This window comes from Pristiophorus japonicus, chromosome 22 (assembly GCF_044704955.1).
Source record: "Pristiophorus japonicus isolate sPriJap1 chromosome 22, sPriJap1.hap1, whole genome shotgun sequence".
In the NCBI taxonomy this organism is placed as follows: domain Eukaryota; kingdom Metazoa; phylum Chordata; class Chondrichthyes; family Pristiophoridae; genus Pristiophorus; species Pristiophorus japonicus.
Window position 1 is genome coordinate 44,288,504 of NC_091998.1, and position 13,688 is coordinate 44,302,191.

General features: G+C 46.3%; 1 protein-coding gene across 3 annotated transcripts in view; it reads left to right on the forward strand.

The window, feature by feature from the left end:
• The window catches only part of gck (glucokinase (hexokinase 4)), a 55,597-nt gene that overhangs the window by 23,432 nt on the left and 18,477 nt on the right, over nt 1-13,688 (forward strand). For all 3 annotated transcript variants that reach the window (XM_070866043.1, XM_070866044.1, XM_070866045.1), the window contains exons 3-6: nt 6,773-6,927; nt 7,131-7,250; nt 9,260-9,355; nt 11,462-11,561. In XM_070866043.1, coding sequence (XP_070722144.1) covers nt 6,773-6,927; nt 7,131-7,250; nt 9,260-9,355; nt 11,462-11,561 — 471 coding nt within the window. The remainder of the gene's footprint in view (nt 1-6,772; nt 6,928-7,130; nt 7,251-9,259; nt 9,356-11,461; nt 11,562-13,688) is intronic.

A 13,688-nucleotide genomic window follows, 5' to 3' on the forward strand; every position in this document is an offset into this window, starting at 1 on the left:
TATATGCCCAGTGCTCTCTTGAATTTGCTGACATTATATGCCTTCAAGAAAACTGTTATGTCTTGAATAAAGAGTCAGATTAGATACTGCAAGCTCAAAGTAAGTGTGACCATAGTCCTTTATTGCAGATCTCAGAGTGCCTCTCCAGCCTGTGAGGCCTCCTTAGAACAGGTGCTCCCAGGGAATTGTGGGATCCCTTGGGACTCCAGGGGATAAGCCCTCTGGTGGTTAGACTTGGTAATTACAGGTTTGCATACATAAACAACACTCCCCCCTCCCGCCCCCACCCCCAAAGTCAATAGTGTAACTATTTACAATGTGAGTCGATCTGGGCCTTCCTTTCCCTGGTTGATTGTCTCGATGCAAATGCTGGTGTTGGTGAGTCGTTTGTTGGGCCTTCGCTGGGCTGCTGTGCAGCTGGCCTTGCTGGACTGCTGGGGGTGATGGTTCTGCTTCGTGGTCAACCGCTGGGTCGGTTGCCACTTGTGTGTGTTGGAAGGTTGAAAAAGGTAGAGTCAATTGTCGGTTGTTCTGGATAGTCCGTAAATCTGAATTTGGTTTGGTCCAAGTGTTTTCTGCAGGTGAGACCATTTGCGAATTTGACCACAAACATCCTACTCCCCTCTTTGGCCAAAACAGTGCCAGCAATCCACTTGGGACCTTGTCCATAGTTCAACACAAATACAGGATCATTTACTTCAATTTCGCGTGACACATTATTGCGATCATATGTATTCTGTTAAAGCCGCCTGCCCTCTACCTGTTCGTGTAGATGAGGGTGAACTAACGAGAGCCTTGTCTTAAGTGCCCTTTTCATGAGCTGTTCAGCGGGAGTGACCCCGGTGAGTGAGTGGGGTCTTGTGCGGCAACTAAGCAGGACTCTGGATAAGCGAGTCTGCAGTGAGCCTTCACTTACCCTTTTCAAGCTCTGCTTGATTGTTTGAACTGCTCGTTCTGCCTGACCATTGGACACTGGCATAAACGGGGCAGACGTGACATGTTTGACTCCATTGCGGATCATGAATTCCTTGAATTCGGCACTGGTAAAGCATGGCCCATTGTCACTTACAAGGACATCAGGCAGGCCGTGCGTGGCAAACATGGCCCGTAGGCTTTCAATGGTGGCAGTGGATGTTCTTGCTGACATTATCACACATTCAATCCATTTGGAGTACGCAATCTACAACCACTAAAAACATTTTTCCCAAGAAAGGGCCTACATAGTCGACATGAACCCTAGACCATGGTTTGGAGGGTCAAGACCATAAACTTAATGGCGCCTCCCTGGGTACATTGCTTAACTGGGAACATGTATTACATTTGTGCACACAGGACTCTAACTCTGCATCGATACCGGGCCACCACACGTGGGATCTGGCTATCGCTTTCATCATTACAATGCCTGGGTGGGTACTGTGGAGATCACTAATGAAAGTGTCCCTGCCCTTTTTTGGCACAACTACACGATTGTCCCATCGGAGGCAGTATGCCTGTATAGCCATTTCATCTTTGTGCCACTGGTACGGCTTTATTTCTTCCTGCATCTCTAACAGGACACTAGACCAACTCTCGTGGAGCACACATTTTTTTTATGAAGGACAGTAAGGGGTCCTGGCTCGTCCAGGTTCTAATCTGTCGGGTAGTAACAGGTGATTGCTCACTCTCGAATGCTTCCATTCCCATAACTAAATCTGCAGGCTGTGCCATCTCCACCCGGTGGTGGGCAATGGTAGCCTACTGAGAGCATCAGCACAGTTTTCTGTGCCTGGCCTGTGGCGGATGGCATAGTTGTATGTGGACAACGTGAGCGCCTATCTTTGGATGCGGGCCGATGCATTTGTATTTATCCCCTTATTTTCAGAAAATAAGGATATAAGCAGCTTATGGTCGGTTTCCAATTCAAATTTGAGCCCGTACAGATATTGATGCATTTTCTTTACCCCATAAAACACGCTGACGCTCCGTTTTCGATCATACTGTAGGCCCTCTTGGCCTTAGACAGACTTCTGGATGCATAAGCAACCGGTTGCAATTTCCCAAATTCATTCGCTTGTTTCAATACACACCCAACCAGTACGACAACGCATCACATGCTAGTACCAAACTTTTACATGGATCGTACAACACAAGCAATTTATTTGAACATAACAGCTTCCTAGCTTTCTCAAAGGCATTTTCTTGGCTTTTACCCCATACCCATTCATCTCCCTTACGCAGTAGAGAGTGCAGGGGTTCTAACAATGTGCTAAAACCCGGTAAGAAGTTACCAAAATAGTTCAGGAGTCCTAGAAACGACCGCAGCTCCGTCACGTTCTGTGGTCTCGGTGCGTTCTTGATTGCCTCCGTCTTCGAATCGGTGGACCTGATGCCGTCCACCGCAATTCTTCTTCCCAGGAACTCCACTTCAGGTGCCAGGAAAATGCACTTCGAGCGTTTAGCCTGAGCCCCACACAATTAAGCCGACTAAGAACCTCCTCCAGGTTCTGCAGGTGCCCGACGGTGTCCCAACCTGTAACCAGGATGTCGTCCTGGAAGACCACGGTGTGCGGGACCGACTTCAGCAAGCTTTCCATGTTCCTCTGGAATATCGCCGCGGCCGATCGAATCCCAAACGGGCATTTGTTGTAAACAAAAAGACCTTTATGCATGTTGATGCAGGTGAGGCCTTTCAATGATTCCTCTAGCTCCTGTGTCATGTAGGCCAAGGTCAAGTCCAGCTTCGTGAACGTTTTCCCTCCCACCAGCGTCGCAAATAGGTCGTCTGCCTTTGGTAGCGGGTATTGATCCTGCAGTGAGAAACGATTAATAGTTACTTTGTAATTACCACAGGTTCTGACGGTGCCGTCTCCCTTGAGAACTGGAATGATCGGACTGGCCCTCTCGTTGCAGCCTGTCCAGCTCGATCTCCACCCTCTCATCATGTAAGGTACCGTTCTCGCCTTGTGATGGATGGGTCACGCCCCCGGAATCAAATGGATCTGCACTTTTGCTCCTTGGAACTTCCTGATGCCTGGTTCGAACAGAGAGGGGAACTTGCTTAGGATCTGGGCACATGAGGTGTCGTTGATGGACGAAAGCGCTCAGACGTCGTCCAAGTTCCAGCTTCTGCTGAACAGCGTGGGGTCATCGCCCGGTACCACCCAGAGTGGTAAATCGTGCACCGCTCCATCGTAGGAGACCTTTACGGTAGCACTGCCAATTACGGGAATCAGTTCCTTTGCGTACGTTCTAAGTTTGGTACGAATGGGAGTCAGGACTGGCCTTGAAGCCTTGTTGCACCACAATTTATCAAAAATCTTTTTACTCATTATGGACTGGCTTGCGCCCGTGTCCAGCTCCATGGACACCGGGAGTCCATTTAATTCAACCTTCAGCATTATCGGGGGACACTTTGTGGTAAATGTGTGCACCCCATATACCTCTGCCTCCTCGGTCTGAGGCTCTGGTTCGTCATCCACCGTGGATCCTCTGCCACGTGGTGATTTGCAGGATTAGCAGTGTTTGCAGCTCGCCTGCACATGTGCCCTATTGTTCCACAGCCCTTGCAAACGTATCCTTTGAAGCGGCATGAATGGAATCGATGATCACCCCCGCAGCGTCGACAAGGTGTTAATTGCCTTGTATTCACCACCCTTGGTGGCGGACTTTGAGTCATTTGTGGACGTGCAGCTACAGGTGTGTAAGTCCTGCCATGTACGTTTCAATTCGAAAACAACGTTACTTTATTCACCATACTTGCAACAACACTAGTGTGCTGGGAAATTTGTTTGGTGTTGTCACTGGTGGAGATAAATGCCTGGGCTATCGCTATGGCTTTACTCAAGGTTGGGGTTTCTACAGTCAAAAGTTTGCGAAGTATTACTTCATGGCCAATGCCAAGTACAAAGAAGTCCCTGAGCATATGCTCCAAGTGTCCTTCAAATTCGCAATGTCCTGCAAGGCGCCTTAGCTCGGCGACGTAGCTCGCCACTTCCTGGCCTTCAGACCTCTTGTATGTATAGAACCGATACCTCGCCATCAGAACGCTTCCCTTCGGGTTTAGATGCTCCCGGACCAGTGTGCACAACTCATCGTACGTCTGTGGGTATTGCTGGAATGAGCAGGTTTTTCATGAGGCCATACCTTGATCGCCCTTCGTTTGGCAGCTTTTGCTTCTCCTTCCAGCTCGTTGGCCATGAAGTATTGGTCAAGTCAGTTCCCTGGGTTCCCCAATCATCTCCCACCGAAAATTTCTCCAGGATGCCCACAATTCTCTGCGTTGTTGCATTGGAGTTCGTTATCTGTATCTCGTTGCCAGTTGTTATGTCTTCGATCAAGAGTCAGACTAGATACTGCAAGCTCAAAGTAAGTGTGACCGTGGTCCTTTATTGCAGATCTCAGAGTGCCTCTCCAGCCTGTGAGGCCTCCTTATATACAGGTGCTCCCAAGGGATTGTGGGATCCCTTGGGACTCCAGGGGATAAGCCCTCTGGTGGTTAGATATGGTAATTAAAGGTTTACATACATAACACAAACAAAAAGAGAGCTTGCATTTAAGGACACATTAATTTGCAACACCTAAAGCACTGATTGGGTCCTCTTGATGACAAGTCCTGATTACTGATTGGTCCCTTTGGAGGATAAGACACACCCAGTCGAATCTCTTTGCAAAGTGTAATTCGAGCCATTCTAATTGTCGATTCCAGACAGAACAGAGCTCACTTGGAACATACAGGGCTCACTCTCACGCCTCAAAGAAGTTCCTGACCTCCATCCCTTCCCCCCACCCCACCCAAGATTATGATCTCTTTCCCCCCCCCCACCCCCCCAGTCCAAGTTCCTGACCTCACTCCCCAGCCCAAATACCTGACATCCATCCCCCACCCACCCACCCCCAGCCCAAGTTCCCTCTCTTTCCCCCTACTCTCACTCTCTCTCTCTCTCCCTACTCTCTCTCCCTCTCTCTCTCTTTCTCTCTCTCCCTACTCTCGTTATCTCTCTCTCTCTCTCTCTCTCCCTACTCTCTTTCTCTTTCTCTCTTTCCCTCTCCCCCTACACTCTCTCTCTCTCTCTCTCCCTCCCCTACTCTCTTTCTCTCTCTCTCTCTCTCTCTCTCTCCCCTGCTCTCGCTCTCTCTGCCCCACTCTCTCCCTCTCTCTCTCTACTCCAGTCTCTCTCTCTCTTTGCCACACTCTCTCTCTGCCCCTCTTTCTCTCTCGCTCTCTCTCTGCCCCACTCTCACTCTCTCCCTCAATTTGACTCTCTCTCTCTCTCTCTCTCTCTCTCAGAAGGCCGCAAAAATGTTTGTATAGATAATCACATCGATATTCTAGACAGAAGTCCAGGAGGCTCCTTTAGTATAGTCCTTAATTATCGAAAGATAACCCAAAACAGGCTCAGGCTCGAGCGGTAACGTGGTTCAGCCCCACTACCGGCTTCCTCAGATATTGTACTGCGCATGCATGACCGGATCGACCGCGCATGCGCAAAGAGAGGCGGGATCCACATTGCGAATCCGCAGAAGGGCACAAAAAATGTTCATGCAGATAAACACTTTGTTTATATAGCACCTTTCATGTCCTCAGGATGTCCCAAAGTGCTTCACAGCCAATGGGCAATGACACTTGTATTTATATAGCATCTTTAACATCCCCAAATGCGTCACAGGAACGTTATCAAACAAAATTTTACACCGAGCCACATAAGGAGATATATGGGCAGATAACCGAAAGCTTGGCCAAAGAGGTAGGTTTTAAGGAGCGTCTTAAAGGAGGAAAGAGAGATGGAGAGGTTTAGGGAGGAAATTCCAGAGTTTAGGGCTTCGGCAGTTGAAGGCCCGGCTGCCAATGATGGAGCATTTAAAATCAGGAATGCGCAAGAGGCCATACTGGAGGAGTGCAGATATCTCGGAGGGTTGTAGGGCTGAGGGTGGTTGCAGAGATAGGGAGGGGCGAGGCCATGGAGGGATTTGAAAACAAGGAAGCTAATTTTAAAATCGAGGTATTGCTTAACCAAGAGCCATTGTAACTCAACCCAGGGGTGATGGTTGAACGGGGCTTCTTGTGAGTTAGGATACAGCAGCAGAGTTTTGTATGAGCTTAAGTTCATGGAGGTTGGAAGTTGGGAGGCTGATGTAACCAGATGTACTCCATCCCGGTCAATGTCATGACTGGCACAGCAGAAAATGTGCTTTTGAATGAAGTACTTTTTGAAGCATAGTCACTGTTGTAAATGTAGGGAAACACGTAAGGCAATTTGCACATAGCAAGGTCTCACAAACAGCAGTAAAATAAATGACCAGATAATCTGTTTTAGTGATGTTGGTTGAGGGATAAGTATTGGCCGGGACACCAGGGAGAACTGCCCTGCTCATCTGCAGATAGTGCCACAGCATCTTTTACATGCACCTGAGAAGGCAGAGGGGGCCTCGGTTTAACGTCTCATCCAAAAGACGGCACCCCCGACAGTGGCGCAAGTACTACCACTGAGCCAAGGCTGACACCTTTTATTGCCTTCCTTGGCAGTCTGTTCCACCTATTCACCACCCTCTGTAAAGTAGTTCAATTTAAAGTAGTTAAGTCTTCGAAGTGTTTCAGCTTTTCCTTTAACTATTACTCTTCCTCTTCAGAAATCACACAAAGCAGAACTCTGAAAAGTGTGCTGCTTTCTCTGAGCCAGTTTGGTGTTTCTTTATAAACCGACCTTTATTTCCATGTGTGTGTATGTGTGTGAGTGTGTGTGTGTGTCCATGTATTTGTATAGGGAGAGTCATTATTTCCTTGTCTTCTACACAGAGGTGGGGGATTTCCTGGCGCTGGACCTGGGAGGTACAAATTTCCGTGTGATGCTCGTGAAAGTAAGTGAAGATGCACAGGGGGGTTGGAAAATTGAAACCAGTAACCAGATGTACGACATCCCAGCCGATGTCATGACTGGCACAGCAGAAATGGTGAGAGTTTATAAACGTACCCATTATTTCAGCCTGATTAAAATGAAGATAGTGCAACTGTTTTTATTTCCTGTGCTTTCCACAGCAATATCAGAAACTACTTTTCTGAAATGTACCATCTAAGATGAATAGTTTATATTCTCTCAATCATGTTATATTTGATTATAGTGACTTTCTAATATTGCTTGCTTCTCTTTTACTAGCTCTTTGATTACATTGCTCAGTGTATCTCCAACTTCCTGGATCAATACAGCATGAAGGACAAGAAGCTACCGCTGGGATTCACATTCTCATTCCCTGTCCGTCATGAGGATATTGACAAGGTGAGAGAGCTCACTCAGATCATAAAAAAAGAAAAGACTTGGATTTATATAATACCATTCACGACCAACGGACATCCCAAGTACTTTTTAAAATAAGTATAGCCACTGTTATAATGTAGGAAACGCAGCAGCCAATTTGCCCGCAGTAAGCTCCCACAAACAGCAATGTGATAATGACCAGATAATCTGTCTTTTAGTGATGTTGATTGAGAGATAAATATTGGCTAGGACTCTGGGGATAACTCCTTTGCTCTTCTTCAAAATGGTGCCATAGGCGAGAGAATTTCATCTGAAAGACGACACCTCCAATAGTGTGACACTCCCTCAGTACTGGACTGGAGTGTCAGCCTAGATTGTTGAGCTCAAGTCCCTGGAGTGGGACTTGAACCCACAACCTTCAGACTCAGTGGTGAGGGTGCTACACTGAGCCACAGTTACAACTGTGCCATCAGTAACAGTGGCACAATACTGTGTTAAACTGTACCACACATGACACTAACACAAGTATCCTAATAACCTATAATGCCTTACTTTATTTCCAAATGATCTGGTATTCCTAAAGTTGTTATTTGACCTCTGAGACCTGCCTTCAAATGAATACTAGACAGAGAGGATGTAAATTTCTATTGGCTGAGAAGGTGCTTGGAGTTTTTACTGCCTCAATCCAGTTACCAGTCCAGAGCATTAATGTAGTTATGGTTCACCATTAGTTGGCAATATTTCCGCACTTTCACATGAACAGGCTGTTTATATCTGACCAAACAGATTTCCTTTCGCAGATTCTCTGCTGCAGAATATTGGCCCGGAATTTACAATTGTAATGACAGCGAAACTGTCAGCGGTCCTGTCATTACTCTATAAAACTGACAGCAACTTCTGGAGTTTGCACGTACACAGTTAAATGCGGAAATCCTCATGTTGCTGTCGGTGATACCCTGTTCCTCCACAGGGTGCACTGTTGCAGCCCTCGCAGATGGAAATCAATTAGAAATCACTGACTTGACGCAAACTTCCACTTTTTACGCTGTGGGCTCAAGATCCACTCCAGGAACTTGAGCACGAAAATTCTAGGCTGACACTCCCAGTGCAGTGCTATGCGCTGCACTGTCGGAGGTGTTGTCTTTCGGATGAGACGTTAAACTGAGGCCCCGTCTGCTCTCTCAGGTGGATGTAAAAGATCCAATGGCACTATTTCGAAGAAGTGCAGGGGAGTTATCCCCGGTGTACTGGCCGATATTTATTCCTCAATCAACATAACAAAAAAACACCAGATTATATGGTCATTATCACATTGCTGTTTGTGGGAGCTTGCTGTTGTGGGAGCTTGCTTGTGCACAAATTAGCTGCCACGTTTCCTACATTTCAACAGTGACTACACTCAAAGTACTTCATTGGCTGTAAAGCGGTTTGAGATGTCCGGTGGTCGTGAAAGGCGCTATATAAATCCAAGTCTTTCTTTCTGTATTCGCGCTGTAAAAACCCTCAAAAGTAAAACTTTGTTGAATGGGGTGTAACTGAGTTTTCAATAGCGTACTAAGTCATAATTACTGCTGAACAACCTCTCTGGCCCTGAAAAACTAATTTTATATTTGTGGAATGTCAAATGTCACCATTCCATGATAGAAATTCCATAAATTTCTAAAAGAAGAAAACATTTATTTTTTTAAGTTTGCTTATGATATTCCATCATCTACCTTAATCCCATGTGTAGGTCCCAATCTTTATTTTGCATTCTGTTAAATTATTAAAAAGTGAATGATAGAACCTGCTTTTTACTTCCTGGTTTGCTGTCTGTGAGAATTCTTCAATGTGATTGATGACATTACTATTGCTGGATGCCAGAGATCCCCGATAGATGGCGGCAGAATGAAATTAATGTCGGGGAAAGGTGAAACCCACGCCACAGAGGCAGCTTTCTTAGAGGTCAGCATCGAGTGCCGTCACTTCGCCGCTGACCGCAAAATCCGGACCAATGCCTTGTATCTGACCACACTCGCCTTTCTTCACAGGGGATCCTTCTGAACTGGACCAAAGGGTTTAAAACATCTGGAGTGGAGGGGAACAATGTGGTGGGACTGCTTCGTGATGCCATTAAAAGGAGAGGGGTGAGTCTAGAATTCAGAACATCTCGTTAGAGGAGGCTGTAGTCATTGAGCATTTCTAATTAATTGACATTTCTTACGACAAATATGCAATATTTCTCATTCTGAATTGTATCAAGAAACAGCAGCATTTCGATCTACAAAGATAATACCAGCACTATTAGTACTGGGATATGAATCTTGTGATACTGTTTCCTCTGTTCCTGCATCTCAAAGTCAGAAATTAGTGTTGTAGCACTGATTCGCTGTTGATGGGTCTGTCTTCCAACAGTAGGTAATGTTCAGCTTATCGTGGCACCAAGACAAGCTTAAGAATAGGGTAAGTTAGAAATGGTGGTCAGTAACTGGGTTTTATTATCAGACATCCAGTGAAACCAAAGGTGATTGCTGATACTGTAAGTTACAATACTAACACTGGGTTAAAATCCGGGCATGATCAGGATATTTAAGGTTTCCTCTCTCTGTTGGGAACCGGCTTGTGCAGTCGCTGGAACTTAGGTGCTGAACTGTACTACTACTACTAGGCAGTCCCTCGTAATGAGGATGACGCTCTTCACACCAAAAAAAGATGGACTTACAGGTTTACAATGAGTTACATCTTAAAGGGTGGAAGATGCCTGTGCGTGGATTTTTTTTAAAGTGTGGAGACTGTTGCAAATCAGCCACCACACTGGCTTGATAGAGCTAGGTCTTGGTCCTGTGTCGAGGATGACCAAGACGACTGGAGATCAAGCTCTGTTACACCTACCCTGGGCCCCGACCCCGCCGCTGCTAAATGCTGCACCGCTCCTGGGCCACGGCCCCGCCGCTGTTATATGCTATGCCGCTCCTGCTCCTGGTGGAGCTGAACTGTAATTTGGTGATGAAGGTCCCTTCTCACTGGATGGCATGGTGGAGTAACATTAAACATTGAATGAAAAGAAAGCCCATCAAGCCTGCTCCATCCACAACCCCATATGTGACTACTTCAATCATGGACTCCCCATCCATCCTTTCCCCTCCTGATTTCTATACTCTTTAACTTCAATGTTTGACATACACACTGGAAGTTTTGCATGTATTTAACATTTAAAAGACACAAGGGAATCTCTGATGTGACTAACTTGTGAGTACGGTTGCATACTGGTGATTTTACTGGACTTGTAATCCTAGGGGCCTGGACTAATGATCTGGAGCCATGAGTTCAAATCCCATTCACGGCAGCTGAGGAATTTAAATTCAGTTGAATAAATAATTCTGGAATCCATTATCATCATCATAGGCAGTCCCTCGGAATCGAGGAAGACTTGCTTCCACTCTTGGAATGAGTCCTTGGGTGGCTGAACAGTCCAATACGAGAGCCACAGTCCCTGCCAAAGGTGGGACAGACAGTCGTTGAGGGTAAGGGAGGGTGGGACAGGTTTGCCGCGCGTTCCTTCCGCTGCCTGCGCTTGTTTTCTGCATGCACTCGGCGATGAGACTCGAGGCGCTCAGCGCCCTCCCAGATGCACTTCCTCCACTCAGGGTGCTGGTCTTTGGCCAGGGACTCCCAGGTGTCGGTGGGGATGCTGCACTTTATCAGGGAGACTTTGAGGGTGTCCTTGTAACGTTTCCTCTGTCCACACTTGGCTCGTTTGCCATGAACGAGTTCCGAGTAGATTTAATTCCGGAATAAAAAGCTAGTATCAGTAATGGTGACCATGAAACTACTGAATTGTTGTAAAAACCCATCTGGTTCATGAATGTCCTTTAGGGAAGGAAATCTGCTGTTCTTACCCGGTCTGGCCTATATGTGACTCCAGACCACATAGCAATGTGATTGCCTCTTAACTGCTCTCTGAAATGGCCTAGTAAGTCAATCAGTTATATAAGGTGGCTCACCACCACCTTCTCAAGGGCAAGTAAGGATGGGCAATAAATGAGTCTTTGCCAGTGTTGCCCGCATCCAAAAAGCAAATGTTATTAAAAGGAAACCCAGCTTTCAAAGCAAAATTGAACTGATGGAGTGAGCATAGTGGGGTAGCTGAGTGTTGTGAGCTTTATAACATGTGTTTTCTAGCTCACACATTTAATGAAAGTAAAATGGGGAAGCATAAAATGTATTTTCTAAATGCTTCTCTAACATTGTAGGATTTTGAAATGGATGTGGTCGCCATGGTGAATGACACTGTTGCAACAATGATCTCCTGTTATTATGAAGACCACAGCTGTGAGGTCGGAATGATAGTAGGTAAGAAAAAAAAGAAGAAAAGAGGTCCCAAAGCGCTTTACAGACAATGAAGTACTTTTTAAAGTATGGTCACTTATGTAATGTAGGAAACACAGCAGCCAGTTGTGCACAGCAAGCTCCCACAAACAGCAATGTGATAATGACTAGATAATCTGTTTCAGTGATGTTGATTGGGGGTAAATATTGGCCAGGACATCAGGGATAACTCCCCTACTCTTCTTCAAAATAGTACCATGGGTTCCTTTAACCCATGAGAGAGCAGATGGGGCCTGGGTTTAATGTCTCATCCGAAAGACAGCATCTCCAACAGAACAGCACTCCCTCAGCACTGCACTGGAGTGTCAGCCTAGATTTTTGTGCTCCAGTCTCTGGAGTGGGACTTGCAACCACAACCTTCTGACTCAGAGGTGAGAGTGCTACCCACTGAGCCACGGCTGACATATAAGGAGAACTGGCAGCTCCCATTGTGGTATGTTAGAATACAAAAAAGATTGGGAATATAGCATTATACAGGATTGGAAAAGTGCATTGTGCTCCATCTGGCCAGTCCCAAAGTTGGCCAAAGAGTTTTCAGTTCAGTTAAAGATTAGAGAATGCAGCCTATTTTACAAACTCTGTGTACAATGGAACAATAATTGCAGGTTAATGTCTGAGGTTTGCCACATAGTGAGTTCCCAATGTCAAGTGGAACTATCTAGGGAGGTTCTGAGCAGTGTTGAAGAAAGAACTATCAGATAAGTTAACTTGTGTTGCCTTGACACACAAACTAATGCGGAGATGCAATTGGAACACCAGCCCCTCATTGGTGGTGTAATGCGAATCACTGGGAATGCTAGACTGGAAACATTCTGAAAGTTAAGGAGAACATTTGCAGAGCATCAGATATCTAGGAGTGATTATCAGACAGTAATCTCTTTAACAGGTCCAGATAACTGTCATAAAGTGCGACAGTGAAACTTCACAGTTTGCAACTGTCAGTTGAACCCGAAGGAGAGATTATCATGAGGTGATTGCTCCCACATATTGAAATCTTCCACTGCCAGTTTGGGGTTGGTGATAACAGTAGCCTCCAATAACAGCAACAATTGCAAAGCAAAAAAGCTCAGTCTGCTTTGTACAGATATGATTTGACGATAACACCAGCAGAATGCTTTCTATATCATGTTACAACACTGGTCTACTAGCACAAGCTGCGTCCACACTCCCTCACCCTTCGCCTGAAGTGTCAGCTTTGCTCAGTTGGTAGCATTCTCAACTCTGAGTCAGTAACTTGTGAGTCCCAGCTCCACTTAAGTGCATAATCTAGGCTGACACAGCAGTGCAGTATGGAGGGAGCGCAGTATTGTCAGAGGTGCCGTCCATTGAGAGAGGTGCTAACCCCAGGCTCTGTCAATAAAGATTTCATTGTACTAATCAAAGCAGTGGGGAAATACTATATTGTGATATGCAAAACTCAGCCTTGTTGTGGTCTGATGACTGCAAATCGCACTAATTGTGAGAGCTGCAACAGATTGAGATTAGAGTATTGTCCTATGAGGAGAGATTGAGTAGATTGTGCCTATACTCTCTGCAGTTTAGAAGAATGAGAGGTGATCTGATCGAAACATGTAAGATTCTGAGGGGGATTGACAGGGTAGATGCTGAGAGATTGTTTAGATCGAATGGAGAGTCATCATAGGCAGTCCCTCGGAGTCGAGAATGACTTGCTTCCACTCTAAAAGTGAGTTCTCAGGTGACTGAGGAGTCCGATACAGGACCTACAGTCTCTCATAGGTGGGGAAGACAGTGATGGAAGGAAAGGGTGGGTGGGGGAGCCTGGATTGACGCACGCTTCTTCCGCTGTCTATGCTTGGTTTCTGCTTGTTCTCGGTGATGGGACTTGAGGTGCTCAGCACCCGCCCGGATGCTCTTCCTCCACTTTGGGCAGTTGTGGGCCAAGGATTCCCAGGAGTCGGTGGGGATGTTGCACTTTATCAAGGAGGTTTTGAGGGTGTCCTTGAAGCGTTTGATCTGCCCACCCAGGGCTCGCTTGCCATGTTGAAGCTCCTGCTTTGGGAGTCTCATGTCGGGCATGCTGACAATATGGCCCGCCTAACGGAGTTGATCGAGCGTGGTCAATGCTTCGAT